Source organism: Ursus maritimus, unplaced genomic scaffold, assembly GCF_017311325.1.
Source record: "Ursus maritimus isolate PB19 unplaced genomic scaffold, ASM1731132v1 scaffold_20, whole genome shotgun sequence".
Lineage (NCBI taxonomy): Eukaryota > Metazoa > Chordata > Mammalia > Carnivora > Ursidae > Ursus > Ursus maritimus.
In genome coordinates, this window is record NW_024424453.1 from 14,081,049 (window position 1) to 14,098,361 (window position 17,313).

General features: G+C 38.7%; 2 protein-coding genes across 4 annotated transcripts in view; both read right to left on the reverse strand.

Annotated features, from left to right (window-relative positions):
- Positions 1–17,279, reverse strand: part of LOC103681437 (TSC22 domain family protein 2) — a 49,061-nt gene extending 31,782 nt beyond the window's left edge. The window contains exons 1-2 of one of the 3 annotated variants that reach the window (XM_040636678.1): positions 14,679–17,271; positions 2,905–2,976 (exon numbers count right to left, since the gene is read on the reverse strand). In XM_040636678.1, coding sequence (XP_040492612.1) covers positions 2,905–2,976; positions 14,679–16,654 — 2,048 coding nt within the window. In that variant the 5' untranslated portion in view covers positions 16,655–17,271. Of the gene's footprint in view, positions 1–2,904; positions 2,977–14,678 lie in introns of all 3 variants that reach the window. The other 2 variants (XR_005836543.1, XM_040636679.1) reach the window with 2 other exon arrangements.
- Positions 16,784–17,313, reverse strand: part of LOC121104209 (TSC22 domain family protein 2-like) — a 2,211-nt gene continuing 1,681 nt past the window's right edge. Inside the window, exon 2 of the mRNA XM_040636577.1 lies at positions 16,784–17,024. Coding sequence (XP_040492511.1) covers positions 16,784–17,024 — 241 coding nt within the window. The remainder of the gene's footprint in view (positions 17,025–17,313) is intronic.

Sequence of the window (17,313 nt, forward strand, 5' to 3'; positions counted from 1 at the left end):
AGGAAAAAGGAAAGAAAGGCTTGACAGTAGCTTAAACTTCAGTACAATAACTGAATAAAGCATTGGCTATCAATGGAAAAAGAATTTCCAAATACAGGCAGAGGCAAATGGGTGAAAAGCTTCTCAATTTGCTAATTCTAATTTAAATAGAGAAGGAAACAAAGGGGCCATTAGGGAACTCTGAGTCGATGTGAGGAAAGGTATATTAATTACTTGTATTTTGATTAAAAGATACTCTGCAAAAAGAATCCTGGAAAAAATAAAAGATTCCAGGCTTTCAAGTAAGGCAAAACCAAGGATCTTCAGCTACTTGGGGCAGGTTTAATGAAAACTGGCACAGGGCTTCAAAGCTGTCTCTACTGAAAATGAGTTCCAAGATTTCATAAATGAGCCTGAAATATGGTATCTGTTAATACTGATAAGCAATTTTATACCTCAAACTATGTAGATACTGTAAGGGATTTACAGTCCCTTAAACTCCTGAATGGTTCTGTTTAATAGAATCACCCCTGCAAAATACTTATTTGCCAAATTAATAAAACTGTTTTAAAAATCCATAATTTATAATAGTAAAAAAAAATGAACAAGGCAATTTGGTGAAATCTAACACAAATATGGTCAGGAGAAGTTATATTTAATATTTTTAAAGCTTAACACACATAAATCTTCAACCCCATCTGCAATGAAAAAGAATGTATACTCCCGTAATACTTTATTTGCTAATACACCTACTAAAAAGTCTGCAGATATTTGCCAACTGAGGTCATACAGTTAGAACTAATAAAGCTAGCTTACTGCTCTTATCAATTGAAATAAATTTTTTTTAAAAGATTTTATTTATTTATTTGACAGAGAGACAGCCAGCGAGAGAGGGAACACAACAGGGGAGTGGGAGAGGAAGAAGCAGGCTCCCAGCGGAGGAGCCCGATGGACTGGGACTCGATCCCGGAATGCCGGGATCACGCCCTGAGCTGAAGGCAGACGCTTAACGACTGCGCTACCCAGGCGCCCCTGAAATAAATTTTTTTTTTTAAGTTTTATTTTAAGTAATCTCTAAACCCAACATGGGGCTTAAACTCACGACCCCGAGATCTACATGTTCCACCAACTGAGCTAGCGCCCCTCAACTGAAAATTTAATAAGCTAGTTGCAAAGTTAAAAGGAAGCCACTGCTACTGGGTTGGACCTGTCACTTTAGTACCAAAGGTCCAACCTGCAGCGAAGAATGGCTGATCTAGAATTTAAATTCTGAGTACAGTTTGGCTTTGGCTCTGGACACAGGCTTCAAGGAGAAGAGCAGAGAAAATACTTTCAACCCATGAGAAACTACAGATACAGCAAATTGCCTCATTTCTGATACCTTTAATATTTCTGTATCTAAAAAAGAAAACAGACAAGAAGTATTTAGCTGTAACAACAAACGATGAGTAGGCAACTTCTGTGGTTGTTTTATAATGAAACAAAAGAAAACTTTTAATGTTAAGTCAAAATTATAAAAAATAAAGCTCACACCTTTCTACGTTGTTCTGATGAAAATAATAGCTCTTATTCATACTGATATCAGGGTAGCTTACAAAACTTAGCTATTTGAAATAAATTACCATGACTAAAACTATTCTTGTTACATTTCTCAACAGAATGCTATTTTTCCTTTTTCTAATGGAAAAGTATAAAGTACAACCCAAAGTACTCACCCTGGCTACATCAGATAAGCCATTTGAATGACTGAGCATTTATGTTTGCTTCATGCCACAATTTACAATTATGTCTTAATTTACTTTCATACTGCTAAACAATTTCAAAATTGAAATTATAAACACTGTACTATAAATTTTAGAACTTCTTGCTCTACAAGTAACTATTTTAAAACATTTTCGGTTAAGGAACATATCACTGAAAAGATACTTTGTTAGAAAATCTCTTTAGAGTGACACACAAACAAATCAAGCCTAAGAATTAAAAGACTGTTACCGTTTGTAGGCAATGTAAACCATGTCTTAACATGACAGGTACATGCACTTAGCAATACTCTTTTCTAATGAAAGAGATGGAGTTAGGTCCATGAGTAGTATCCAAACTATGCCAGGGGACACAAATGCAATGCCAGGCAGAGTTAAAAGAATCTAATAAAGCTTTGTGTGAATTTTTAAAACAGCATTTGTGCTTGTTCTATTAATTAAACACAGAATGATGGAGAGCTAATAAATATTCAGCAAAATAACTGAACAGAGCATATACTACTTAAAATGTGTTAAGCAGAAAGATAAACCAAATTATCTTTTGCTATAAATGAACTCTTCAGACTTCATTCTATATTTTAAAAAGTTAAAAACAAAATTTATATAACATTTCTATGAGAAAAACTGTTTTAGGAGTTTACAAAGCAGTAATGCAGGCAGGTCTAGGGAATCTAGCAAGCAAGCTCGATGTTAAAGTTGATCAACAGGATTAAACAATGACTACTATTTTTATACCTTGGTCTTGTCCCTTCTCCAATTTCTTAATATGAAGTAACATTTTGCTTTGAGTTACTAAGGTGTTCACAGAGAAATCATATAAAATAGGACAAAAGTAAACTTACTGTAGTTTATTTTACAGATTATATTTTTACATTAAAACATACAAGGATAAGTGGATATTTCATATAATAAAATTCAATAGAATATGTAAGTCCTTCAAAAAAGTACTTAAAGTGAAATAAAAAATGAAGTATATTTATATTCTATTTAAAATATAGATTGCTCTTTTGGTTTATTTTGCTGCTTTGTCCCATGCTAGATACCACGTGAACCCCCCCCCCAATGACATATAGAGTTTAGATTTAATGATGAGAAACCAGTACAGTGCAAAGCAATTCATGCATACACTTTTGCATGTATGCATTCCATATGTAAGTATTCATACCTATCCCAGAGGTTCTTTGATTCCTGAAACGTGTTCAAATGGAACGCTTGGTAGAAAGCAGTTGAAGGATTCCTGTGAGATCCAAGAATCAAATGGAAATGAGGTTGAGAAAGTACAGTAAAATCACTACTTTTCAAAAAAAGATGGAAGATTTTAGATTTCTAATATAATGTAACGGCTTTAATAAAAAGAAAAAAAAACCACTACATAAGCTTGCTTAAAAACATTTTGAAAGAAATTAAACTGGATGAAATCCAGCAGACCCTGACAACAATTCAGGATCACAGTTCTAAAAGAAAAGGGTAATACAAATAAAATAGCATCCAATTATGTGTGTGCGCATATGTTTAGACACATATGAATGTGACCAGTTCATAGCCTAATCAACACTACTCTGTATCAGATGCCTTTATAAGTCTCTAAACATTTAGCAGTTTAGCAAAGCTGTTCCCAGGTACAGTATTCATGTAAAATAAATTAAGCTACACCTTCGTAATATAAAAATTCTTAACAGGATCTATTTGATCGAGTTTGACCATGAACAACTGAGTCCTTTTCTGGGTTGGACTTGACATGATTTCTACCTTCATAATCCATTTATTTATGTGTGGTTTCTCTGGATTAGGGCAAAACATGGTGCAACAATTATATGGATGCTTTCTAATCTCTCGGCATTAGTATCGTGCCCCTTTAAGGGGTAAGAGCTCCCACACCTTAATCACCAACTCTTTCTACCATTCCCCCGGAGACACATTCCCTAGGGCTATAACCATAGAATCTTAACTGCTGGGCTCATCCTGGCGAGCTCCCAGCGGGTATGATTCACCTCGCATCTCTGGAGCGGCTTCTTAGGGGGCACTTAACTTTGACAAATTTGCTAACAGCTCCCCCTCTACCTCAACATATTCCCATAGTTTCCCCAATTCCAAACTGCACATTAGGGAGCTAACAAAAACTTGTCACATTACCTCTAAAATCCTTGACCCACACTGTAGCAGAATAACAGCAAGCTGAGAACATAAGTACTTATTACATACCAGACACTATTCTGAGTGTTTTACATTTATTAACACAATTCTACAACAACCCTAAGAGGTAGGTGTTATTATTATTCCTATCTCACCAATAAGGAAGCGGATCAGATAAGAAATAATTTGCCTGATGTCATAGAGCTAGTAGGTAACAATCTGGTCCTCGAGTTTATGCTCTTAAACCACTATGCTAAACATATAGTGGGGTTCAATTTTAACCTCTCCAGGTCTGTCTCTTTATCAGTTAAATGGTGATATTATGATCTAGCATTGCAGAGTGGTTAAGGAACTGAGACTATATATAAAGCTCTTTATAAATATATTTAATGGTCAATAAATAATAGCTATTATTTTATCACCAAAATGAAGTTCAGATACAACATGGCAATTCTGAAACCCTCACAAGTACCTTAATAGAGTCTCTACAGTATTACTAGTACAATAAGAAAACTATTTCCAAATTCTACTGGAATAGCAATTAAATATCAGTGATCAACAAGCAAAACAAATACCCAACAGAATTCCATGATTTCAAAATTCAGATTCTCATTGTCTTAATACCTACTGAATTGTTTAAAAATACATTTTTTAAAAGGCATTTTTTTATTTTAACCACTGGGGTACCTCTTAGATAATCCAAAATTAGGAAAGGCAGACAGACACTAGATGCCAGAGTGTCACCAAAGCAACTATTTAATTGGCATCCTCAGTGTATGTACTTCTCTTTGTATGCTCTACCTCCTTTAACTCCTTTCTATGCTTTTAACCCTTTCTCTATTTTTCTCTAGACTAAGTCCAAGGTAATCAAATATATTGATTAGACCTGCTAATATCAAGGATTAAGAGGCTGCTAACTACTGTTATTTAACAGCTTGTATCCTCTTAAGATATATTTGTCAGGCCCTTTTTTTCACTGCATTTGGAAATCAGCCTACAGATTTAAATGAAAGTCAACTGAACAACTGAAAACTCGATTGGTTTTTTGTTTTTTGTTTTTTTTTAACCAGGCTTACCCAAGACCATACGGGACAAGTCTGCTATTCGCACAGGTCTGTTGGAGACCTTGGATTTAAAACAGAGTGACTCAAAGAGGAAAACAATAAATACGAGAGAACAACAAAGAGTAAACCTGGAGGTTATTCTGCAAGCCTGGAATTTAAAATTCATTAAAGAGTATTTACAATATATTTATAAGGATGACATTCTTTAAAAAAAAAAAAAAAAAACTTCAGATCCCCTGACTTTGGAAAAATACATACATACATTTAATTTCAATCAAATTCATATGCCAAATAAACTGGTTTTAAACGAAATCATATGACTTAAGTTATGAGATTCCAGCGTTTTTACAGCACAGACTCTAAAAGTGAAATGTTTCTCATAAGTCAAATGTAGAAGTGAAAAAAGAACATTTTATCTGCAGTTAGTTGTACATCTTGGGGCAAAAAAGGAACCTATGAAATAAAATACTATAAATGGACCTCCAGTCTTTAGAACATGTCAGAACAAATACACTTAGCTTGCAGAAGCTGGAAGTGAATCACTTTCTACATACATTCAAAATGAAGAAGCCATATGGAGTAATACAATCTAAGTACTCTAGAAAAATTTAAATAGTCTAGATTCCAAGGAAAAACATTTAGGCAGGCTTATAAAATACGACGTTTTTGGTTTCTCGACTACTTCAGCAGGGATGTCTTCCATAAACTTGAGGGATTTTTAGCAAATAGCAACAATTAGTCTCAAATCGTTGATTAACAGGCATAGATTAAAGAAGTCTATAAAATCTAGCTGATCAAGAACTTCAAAAGAGCCATTTGTAAATACTGAAGGGCTTGATCATCAAAGACTTCTGTTTTGGAATGGCATAAAATTGAGGAAATTAATAGCCCAAAGAAAACGCTATTAATGGAGATCACTTCAAGGTTATATAGTCTATGTAATCTAAAGGCACCAAGTCGCAACTGATGTTATTAAAAATTTATTAAAAGAAATACTGAATTTTATGCAATTTTGGTCATAAATTCTCTTCTGCCCAAGAAATAAAATTTGAAGCCCCCCGTTTTCTAATAACATATTTGATGTCAATGTTAACTATTAATCTAAATATAAGGCCAACAAAGCACTTCTTAGGGAGACTGAAGTGTGGTTTATTCTGAATTTCAGACACCTAAATGAAAATGCTGTTTTTCCATTTGTGGACATTTTTCAAAACCAATGAACAAAATATATCCTTTTCCTCCTGGCTTTATATACTAAATAACCCGTCCTATTAATTTCTAAGTACATGAAAGTAGTACATCAGAGAGTGACTCAAATGTGACATATATCGACCTGCTTTGCTAAGATACTATCTTTGTGGGGTAACTGTAACAGAAAAAACATACATATACTACACCTCAAAACTAAGCTATGAAAATTGCTGAAGCTTAAAGGATGAGGTACATGAACCCTAAACTCAGAAAATACTTTCTTCCCTTATATCAAAACTCAACTTTACAGATCTTAAATAGAGACCAAGGAAACACAATTAGCAGAGGAATGAGGACCATCTCCAACATTATCATCTAAGGATTTAAAATGATTAAAAATATCCTTTAGGTAAAGGGTTACAACAATAGATCAGTAGCTACAGCAGCTTTTCCTTCCTCCTATCTTATAGTAAGCAAATTAATAAAACAAAACGAACTCTGGAAATATCCGAGAGCACTGGCTTTGGAGTCAGAAGGCCTAAGTCTGAAAATATGCTATGTTACTTAATAACTGTGTGATTCAAATCCTCAAAGCCTCAGTTTCCTTAATCCATAAAAAGGGGAGAAACACTTCCTTACAGTTGCTGAAAAGCTCAAATGAGATTATGCACACATAAGACCTGACAAAATTAAGCTTGGTTTGTGTTTAATATAGGATTACAGTTTCTATATCATGCTATTTAAAAATCAACTTTTAGGAGAGTATCTTCATATATACCAAATATTTCATCATTATTAAGGTAATATTGAGGCAAACAGAATACTCGAACTTAGAGCTAGGTATACCAAGCTATTTAGTAAATTCCACTGGATAAGAATCCTGACTTCTGGGATTCAGAGCTCCCCCAGATTTCCTTATTATACAACTTTATTGCAAGATTTTAATTAAAAATACAATAATCACTGAAAAGGGTACTGAAATGGTTCCAAGATACATACTATTTAACAATAAAAGCTTCAAGAAACACCTTTAACAGCAACAATAAACTTCTGATTAAAAAAATCTCAATTTCTCACCATGACATTTAAGCCCTTCACTGTTTCCTGTCAAATTAATCACATCATTTTCCAAATCTGACATTTCATTCTTTCACATTGTTACACAAACTGCCATCCTCCTCTACTCAGAAAATCATCCCTTTCTCTTAACAGTGACCTAACCTAAGTCACCCTTTTAAGATTCAGTCCAAGAGTTAGCTTCAAAAGAATGCACAAGTAATAATGGGTTGATGATGAGGACAGAAACTGGGTGGCTGGCGAACAGAGGCACAGAGAGGCTTTCAGTTTTTACTCTTGTATATTTAGTATAAACGTATTATCTATGCAGATAATAAATTTTTAAACAGAAATCAGTCTATTTCCTCCCCATACCAAATCTGACTTTATGTCGTACGCTGTTCCGATTAGTACCTTATATTTTACTCCATCACAAACTACAATGTATATGAAAGCATACATCTGATAATTATTTTCATGTAATCTGAGATCTTGGGAGGGCAGGACAGTCTTTTTTCTGTATCGCAGATCTTACTATTGAGAGAACACAAAGAAAGTTGAATGAATGACATACTGTCACTTTAAATGTTTTCTTGGGTATTCAACCTACTTGATGAGTATCTGCAAGCTTCAGTTTTTGTTTTGTTTTGTCACATGATAGTCTGGTGGCAGGAAGGTTAAAGTTGGCAGCTCTCTTATGAAATATGTCTAAATGTATGGAGTCCTACACAGGGAACCTTAAAATCTGACCAAGTCTCAAATTCTAACTTTACCAATGAGGTAAACTGAGAGAAGTTAAAAGACTTAACTAAAGAAACTAAGCGGCAGAAAAGCCAGGATTAGAACCCAACTGCTATACAGTTTTACAACATCATGACTTTTCTGGCCTAAAACTATGTCTCCCTTTCTCTTACTACATCCATACACCATGAAATTACACTTTCAGATCAAAACTGAAGACCGTTGGTATGATTTATAGCATGTTAAGGTGTGATCTGGGAGAACAGTTTGTGGACAATGAAATACTAATATTTCTGTAATGTATGTTTGCCATACATATTATATTATATATGGACTGTTTACAAATTATCTGTTATTACAATTTACCTCATTTAATCCTCTCAAACTCTCCAACACAGGTATTATCCCCATTTTTCATATGGGGAAAAAAGGGGCTTATAAGGCTAAATAACCAGCTGAAGGTCAAATGCCTCAGGTATGCAGCAGAGCTGGGATTTCAGTCCAGGCATGTCCAACTCCACTGTCTGTAATGGTCATTCATATGATATGCTAATACATAATTTAGCACACTACTGATTTTATTTGACCAAGAACTTCCCTCGCCTTTTTTGTTTTGTTTTCAAAGGCTAGGAAGACCAAATATGAAGCAAGGATGGGTTTCAGATTAACTTACAAAACTATTTAGTAAAATTTCTAATTCTCCTTTAGAAATTAGTTGGTTTTAAAACTTTGCTTTGGGTATCTTTCATTCAAAGATTAAACAATTTTCTTGTTTAATAATGAAGAGGGATTGCCTAACACATTAAAAATAACATTTAAAATACACCAGCATTATTTACAATAATTGACACATTAATTATAGCTTTTCTTCTATACATTAATATTCTTTCAGCAAATTTTAGTGAAAGCTTATAGGGAAAGGAGGCTTTAAGTAATTTAACATTCAGACTTCACTTACTTGTCTTGCTTACTCCAATTAGCAAGGCACTAACAGTCCATGTCCTAGGTGAACACTATTAAAATTATTATTCAGTGATCTGCAGAATTTCAGTAACTATCACATATAAATGTACAACTTAATGATAGTTCATTCTTTTTATTATTATTATTTTTTTATTTATTTATGTGACAGAGAGACAGCCAGCGAGAGAGGGAACACAGCAGGGGAGTGGGAGAGGAAGAAGCAGGCTCCCAGCGGAGGAGCCCGATGTGGGACTCGACCCAGGAACGCCAGGATCACGCCCTGAGCCAAAGGCAGACGCTTAATGACTGCGCCACCCAGGTGTCCCTAGTTCATTCTTTTTAACAAATGTTAGTTGGGTACAAAGAAATAAAAATACTGAAATCTAAGTCTGGGCTTTAAATTTGAGAGGTAAGCAAACCAGAGAAGCATGGATGAAATTTAATTCGCTTGATTTAAAAGCAGAAATTATGAACATACTTTTTAGAAATAGAAGCAGATAATATATCCTTAATATTACCAGCCAAATTTGAAATGTATACGTTAAAATATATTATTAAAGTCACATAATGATCATTCCTACAGGAATAATATGAACTGGTTACCGTTCTTAAATCTTTATGGGGGGGGTTTTGGACTAAGCCATGCCAGATTAAGAATGTAACAAATATTGAGTAATTTGGTATGTTCAACAATTGCTGTGGGAAAGACCCAGATTATACCAATGATTCAGGTATGCACATTCTTTGTGGATACAGTAATTTTATTACCATATAAAAGAGCAGCCTCAAATCACAATTTCACTTGGTTTAGTATAAAGAACTAACTTAAGGGATTTATTCCAATTCAGGAATTTGCTACACATACCCCTTAAATACTGTCAACTTTTAACTTTTTTTTTTTATTAAAAATCTGCTCTTCCCATTAATCAGAAATTACTTAGGGAACATTGTCATTCAGGCTACATTTAACCAGACAAATCTGTTTTTATAAACTCTCTCTTCCTCATATTTATAGAGTATTTAAAGAGTAATGCAATTAAGAAATAAACAGTATCTGTTCAAAAAGGAAATACATACTGGTCTAAAATAATTATTTAAAAAAGGAATTAGGTGCCTTTTCTTCACTAGTAACAAGTATTCCTATTCCTTCTGAGACCATATTTCATGTCATTTCACTCTGTTTTTGTGTCTTGGTTATCTGCCATCACTCTCTACCTCTCCCCCCACCCCTGGCCCCAACTTCTGCTATTTTAGGAAAGAAAAGTCAAGATCTTTTTATATTCCCCTATCAACCATTCCTCAGTAAAGACACTAATTTTGGCTTCTTTACCATCTGATTGTTGGGGTGGAACTTTTTAGAACACTAAAGCGTATGACTACTTCCAAACTCTTCTGGTGCACAGGAAGACTAAACTCTATTACAAATAGCAAGAACCAGATCCATAAATCCAGTATCACATTTTACTATTTCCAAATTGATGATATCAGAATTCTCAAAGAACAGATTAATATATACTAATATTATATTTATATATAAATATAATCATATAAAAATATAACATTAATATCCCTTATTCTCAGGAACTAGAAAACATATATACCACAGTACCAGTACTATAAAAAAATGACTTCTCATAATAGCAATTTAGTTCAAGATACCCTACTTCCCCTACAAGGAAAAAATAGTGTTACAAACACAGTTAGAGTGTGTCTTACCCACACACATATAAGCTCTTATGTTTACTAAAGGTTATCCAATGTTCAGCCTATAGAATTTAGCTCACACAGAATTTTGAACAATATATGTGTCATTGTTAATAATAATAATAAAAAAAAGCGCCATACTCCTACTGATACACTTTTGGACCATCAATCTTTCTGGGAATCCGTGATCATTTCCTTTACTTAGAGCCATGTTTATGACTAAAGTATATTTTAGTAATCAGCATGGCACTGATGAATCCATCAATTACCAGTTTTTATACTAAATAATAATGTTACTCATACACAGGATTTCACACTTTGATTACAAAATCCTTGGTAGGAGTACGTAAGATAATATGCAGTGTGTGATTTAAACATCAACTGTAAAGCTGGAAGGGTAAAATTACCTCCACAATTCAGTATCGATAAAGAAACATAAGTTCCCAAGAAATACAGACTCAACTAAGGAGCTTTCATTTGTAAAGACTAAATGCAGTCAGACTTTTAGAGCTCTAGTAAGTATCTACAGATTTTACAATAAAGGTAAAGTGACAGTTCTGTCTCTTTATATACATTTACATAATCTTACTTACCCATCAGGTTAAAAAAAACCTGCACTGCAAGTATGTGTGTGTGTGTATATGAGATATATATATACACACATATATATGTATATATATATATATACACACACACATATATATAATTGTATAAACAAAATTTGTATATTTATAGCACATATCAGGATACACCACTTAACATTCACAATTTATAATACTTAATCAGTGGTCATTAGCAAACTACACAAATAAAACCATTAACAAGATATAAAGATATCTGCCACTAAGGGATCCTTACATTCAGGTTTTCAACAATCTTTTGGTTGTAGCTGACAGTTCACAATTGCAGCCATTCATAAAAGAGTTCCAGGAATGTGGCCTACTGAGTTCACATTGGTCAGCTATCTGTGGAAAACGATCTATACTATGTTCGCTTACCAAAAGGGCCAGTAATATTTTGCACCTCTCCCCATTTACCAAAAAGGAGTCTGTTAAGTATGTCGGTAATTCAAACAAGTTTTGTAACTTGCACTTAAAAGTGGTTTTTTATGAACTATATTTTCAGCCATTATTATATTCTCCAGTTTACACAAAATCAGTTTGAAGAATCAACAACTGACTATAAGCCTTTCCAATGAGAAAGACTAGAATATATAAACTTTATGGCAATTAATAATATAGAGTCAACAGGCAGTGTTAACTGAACTTTAAAACATTTTCTTGCTTTCTATATACAACCGTCAGCCCTTTAAAAGGTATATTATTAAAATGTATTAATATGTAAGTCCTCTTTTTAAAAATAAGTCTCAAAATGAAGCCTTGTAATGGAGCCAAAATCACAAGATAGAGTTTTCAATATATCAAACTAAAGAACCTCATTCATTTTTGTTAATCTTCTATTTTCCTTCCTTTTCTCAAAGAACTCGAGTATGTTTACTAACATATTAATATATTAACTTTAAAAAAAAAAGCTGTTCACCAATTTTTAAGATCTGAAATTTGTCAACCTATTCACAAAGTTAAAGTCATAATTATTCAAAACTTCTCACTCTGTTTTATTTTGCATTTGAATGACTGCAACTAAAATTGTATGCAGATTTTAAGAAGGCAACCCCAAATCACCATATTAAAATTATTATTTTTGTTGGCATACTTTCCTCAAAAACAGTCATTTCCGTAAAACATAAACATATGCCTAGAAAAACCGTGTTATTTAATTTCAAGCATACAATTTAAAATGCCCTCTTTTACAAAGGCTTTACATTAAAAACAAAAAACAAAAAACTATTTCTACTTAATGGATTTATTCCTTCACCAGGTGTGTTGGTCCAGTGACAAAATAGTCAAATGTGTAAGATTACATCTTGAAAACTAGCAGGTTAAATTAAAAACCAATGAAAGACTACAACAAAAATTAGAAATGCACATTTGATAAGTAATGCAGATTTTTAAAAGACTGGGTGGGGGAGGGAAGTACCACATATTTAATATAGGACTTTTTTGATGCACACACATCAAAACCCCTGCACTGGATTAACTACTGCCAATTGATAAGAACAGATACGGTAGTATCTGCAGCTCATTCACCTTCCGAAATAAAATTTTTAAATTATTAACACTTCTAATAAAGTAAGAGGATAAATAATTGCATCTTTGAAGTCAGTCATACCCTAAAGAATACATCCCAGAGTTTCCATTTGTCAACAGATCTCTCTGCTTCATGCCACATAATCATCTTAAAAGTTCTGGGGAATATAACTGCATATGCTGTAAACTGAGAGACGTGTGAAGAGGAGAGAAAAATACATTTTTCATTCATGGATATGCATGTGTTTTACAAGAAGGGGGGTGTGGTTTGGGAAACCACTCATCATTTCTTGAGATACGGAGGCAATGTACGTACAACAGGAACAGAGAGGCAAGCAAATGGTTATTTACCAACCCACCAGAAAAAAATTGGCTTCTGGCAGCTAGAAAAGGGAAGATACCTGTTGCCTCTTACAAAAGGTGAACAAATAAACTCAATCTGCATTTCAGGTGTGCCCTTATGTGTGAAAACTGAAATATGGGAGATGTAAAGAGGGATTTTTCTGAATGGCCTATGGAATCAGTTTCTTTACTTGGTAGTCCCATCCATATAAAATTTCTCAATGACTAGCTAGCTGAGCTCACTTAAGGTCATGTGGTATTCTCTAAGAGTTCTCAAATGGAAGTAAGACTCCCAACAAGCAAGTCACCTACAAAAAAAGATGAACTTTGAATTACAAAAAGCAGAGAAGATGATTTCAGCGAGCATTTTCAAACCAACAGAAAGTATAACAAAAATACAAGGCTAATTAGAAATGAAAAGTTAAGAATGTGAAGGAACTCAGAAGAAACAGAAGAAAAAGCTTTAACAGATCTCATTGTTCTACATACCAATTATTCTAGAAATCCATAACAACATCTTTTAACACATCTGAAATTAACCTCGCTCAAAACAAAAACCCCAGCAAATAAATGCCTAACTGTAAAGTACCTGAAACTTTCTCTGTAATTTTTTTAATGTTTTTAAAGCTTTGTAACAAGTTGGTTTTTAAAAATTTGCAATATATGTCAAATTTTCCTTTGACATTTCCTGAAAACCACTTAAAAGCTTCACTGAACCATAACCAAACATCGACTGTTGTAGAATTGGTATGGCAATACACCAATTTTCACTTAAACCATTAAAAAAGCATCCCTTAAATAAAGGGAGCCAAATGACAACTGTTAACACTTTTACTATAAAATTACTTTAATTTCAAGGACTAGATTTTACTACTGTCAAAGTCTTATTTCGTACTTCCCTTTCTATAGTTTAAAAAAAAAAAAACTGATGGAAGATAACATCTTTCCAACACACTTTTTTTTTTTTACTTTAAAAAAAAAAAGGGATCTTAACAAAGTTACTGGGAAGCCTCCTGACCTTCTATGTTCTTTTATTTAAAAGGCTGGAGGATGATATGATCTTCAAAGCCAGACTTGACATTTCACCATTCTCTCTCCAGCTTTTCCAGATACACTGGAGGAGATTCCTTACATGGATCTTTCCCTACTAGAGGACCTCCGGTTTTCCAGAATGGAACACTTCTAATTTTATATCTTAGTCTCCAAACTCACACTGACAAAACTCTCTGCCGTAAGTGTTCAAGTGGTATTGTTACCTAAGAAAAGGACAATCCTAACTAGTAGACAATATCTACTAGTTACTAAATCTAGAGAATTAAGCCTAAATCCAACTTTTCTGAATGAACAAATGTGTCCTTATCCAATTCAGTGCTTTTAAATGACTGTGACAAGACCAATTCTCTATTACACCTTTACATTAGCAATCTAAAACTAATGCCTTTTCAAGTACTGACAAACCAATCTTACTAAACACAAAATAATTTTTATACTTAAAAACGCTAAGGGCCTCGAAGTGAAAAAAGAACTCTTAAGTTGCATTTTAACTACAATGTTTGGTCAAGCATTCCTACCAAATATTTTAAGTAAGATTTCCATACCTGTCTTCATCACCATCAACAGGAATAGCTATGCTGAATACAGAGGTGGCCAGACTGTTCATAGGTGTTAACTGAAGGGGGTTTGCCAGGGCATCTGCAACAGGAGGCTTCACAACAGGCTTATTTTCAGCAATGAGAGAAAGTGGTGGTTGAGGTAGGGGTTCTGATTTTCTTCTAGTATCGTCAACTTGCCCGACTAAAGGTTGGGTCTGAGTCTGAAACTGGCTTAGGTCAGACTGTGGTAGACTTGTTGGTGCACTGGGTGTGCCTTGCGCTACGGGCAGCCCAACATGCTGGATTATGCTGCTGCTCCTGCTGACTGGCGTATGGCTGCTCAGCTGCTGCGACTGGACCAGAGGCGCCGGTACATTTGGCATAGTAACAGAGGTGGTAGACACACTAGGCACGCTTGGAGCGGGCACGGCTGCAGGCACGTTTGGAACTCCGGGCAGCACGGCGTGGGGGCCGCCAGGCACTGCTGAAGGCGCACCACTGCCACCCATCTGCGGCGGAGGCACGGACTGGGGCTGCCCGGTCCCAGGGGGAACCAGGCCTGGCGGCACGGCGCATCCCACAGCAGCCAGGGGCACTCCGGCCGGCTGACCAGGAGCAGCCTGTCCGCCTGGCGCGGGTCCCGGCCCTGGGGCCACAGCTTCACTGGGCAATGAAGACACGCCCATTATCTGCGCACCCACCGAAGAGGCATTCTGGCCGGTGCCCACTGGAAGGCTGGCAGCCGTGGCGAGGCTCGCTGCGGCGCCGGCGGACGAGGGCTGCGCGGGGCTTGGCGGCTGCAGGCCGGCCACGTGCTGCTGTAGGTACTCACTCTGACCCGCGGGCTGGACTGGCAGCAAATGCCCAGGCGGTAGCTGAGGCTGGGGGTACGCGAACGGCTGGGGCTGCTGCGTCGCAGGAGCGCCGACGGCCGGGCCCGGCTGCGGCGGCAGGGGCACGCCCGGCTGCGTCAGGGTTACATTCGTCAGCGGCAGCCCCTGTCCATTGGGCCCCTGCGGGAGGACGCCGGAGCCGGTTCCCTGGAGCTGACTTGGCTGCGGGGCTGCCATCATTTGCTGCGGCCCGGCCGCGGCGGCCGGGAACGGCGGCACTGGAGCCGCGCTTTGAACCACAGCCCCACCTACGGGCGGCGGTGGCTGTGGCTGCCCAACGCCAAAACTCTGCGGCTGGGCCGGGGCGGGCTGGCTCATTTTCTCCGACGGGGGTAGCTGTGACACAGCAGTCAAGGAACTGTCAGTTCCCGAGTCGGGCCCGTGCGCCCCCTGCATGGAGGCCACCACCACCACCACAGACCCTCCGGTGGCGCCCAGGCCGCTGTCCCGCTCCGCAGTCTGGTCAAAAGTATTGCTGTGCCTAATGCAATCCCCGGACCTGGTCAGGACGCTGCTGTCTGAATCCCGCTCATAGTATTCCATACACGTCCATCGGCCGCGGCGGTAGGGCTCCCCGCTCCCGTGGTCCAGCTTGATCACGCGAAAACGGGAACTACAAGTGGTGGGGGGCTGTGATGGGGCTGCGGTCCCTGGCCCGGCAGACGAGCCCGCGACCGGGGCGGCGCCGGGTGCTCCCGAGGAAGGGGCCGAGGTGGCGGCCGCCGCCAGGGTACTGGCCACAGCCCCAGCCACGCTCCGGGCCGAAACGGCTCCTCCTCCGTTGGCGGGAGCAGCCGCCGCGGCCGCCAGCTGCCCGTCCAGGAGAAGGTTTGGGGAGACGGTCCCGGGAGTCTCCGCATCCCCAACATTGTTGAGCGTCTCTTCGGAGGAGCTGCGCTCGCAGACCTCCTCAGGGCCATAATCCGTGGCCCGAGAAACGTCGAATATCTCGGAAGAGACGTCCTCTGTACGTGACTCGTCCGGGTCGTCCAGGCTCTCAGTGTCCTCGGTGATGCTCGTGGCCACCTGGGCCGTGGTGACACTAGTGATCTGGAAGCAGCTCTTCTTCTTGGCCGGCATCTTGGACATGGTGAGGAAGGCTGGCGGGCAGAGAGGCACGCCGGCTCCTCTGAGATCTTGCCGGAAACCAGGAAGGGCAGAGCAGGGGCCCCCAAAGACAAAGTCCGAGTCCGCGCTGGGGTCTGAGGCCCGCCGCTGTTAAGAGTCACTGGCTGATCCGGACGCCGGCCGCTCTGTGAGACATCCTCCTCGCCGTTTCCTCCTGAGTCGATCTCTACGGCTCTGCCCCCGTCGCACTCGCGCGGCGGCTCCTCCTTCCTTTCGCCTCCCGCAGCCGCGGCGCCTCAATTCAATCCCCTCAGCGGCGGCGCGAGCGCGATCCCAGGGGCGGGCCGCCTGCTTCCTCCTCCCGTCGCCGGGGCCGCCGTGGTCAATCCAGCTCGGCGCTCGGCGCGGTCAGCAGGCCTTGGCTGGGGGCGGGAGAGGGAGGGCGAAGAGGAGGCGGCGGCGGCGGCGGCGTGAGGGGCGGTGCTGCCCCGCTCGGGCTCCTCAGGCCAGTGCCGGCGTCAGCTCTGGGCTCCCGGACGCTGAGGAAAGAAGGGGAAGGCGCGGCGACTCCGGAGCCGGGGATTCCTGATTCAGCCAGGAGCCGCGGGCTGGGACTGGCTGAAGGTCCGCGGGCGGGCGGGCGACGGAGCTTCGGCGCGGGCGGGCGGCCCCCTCCCCGG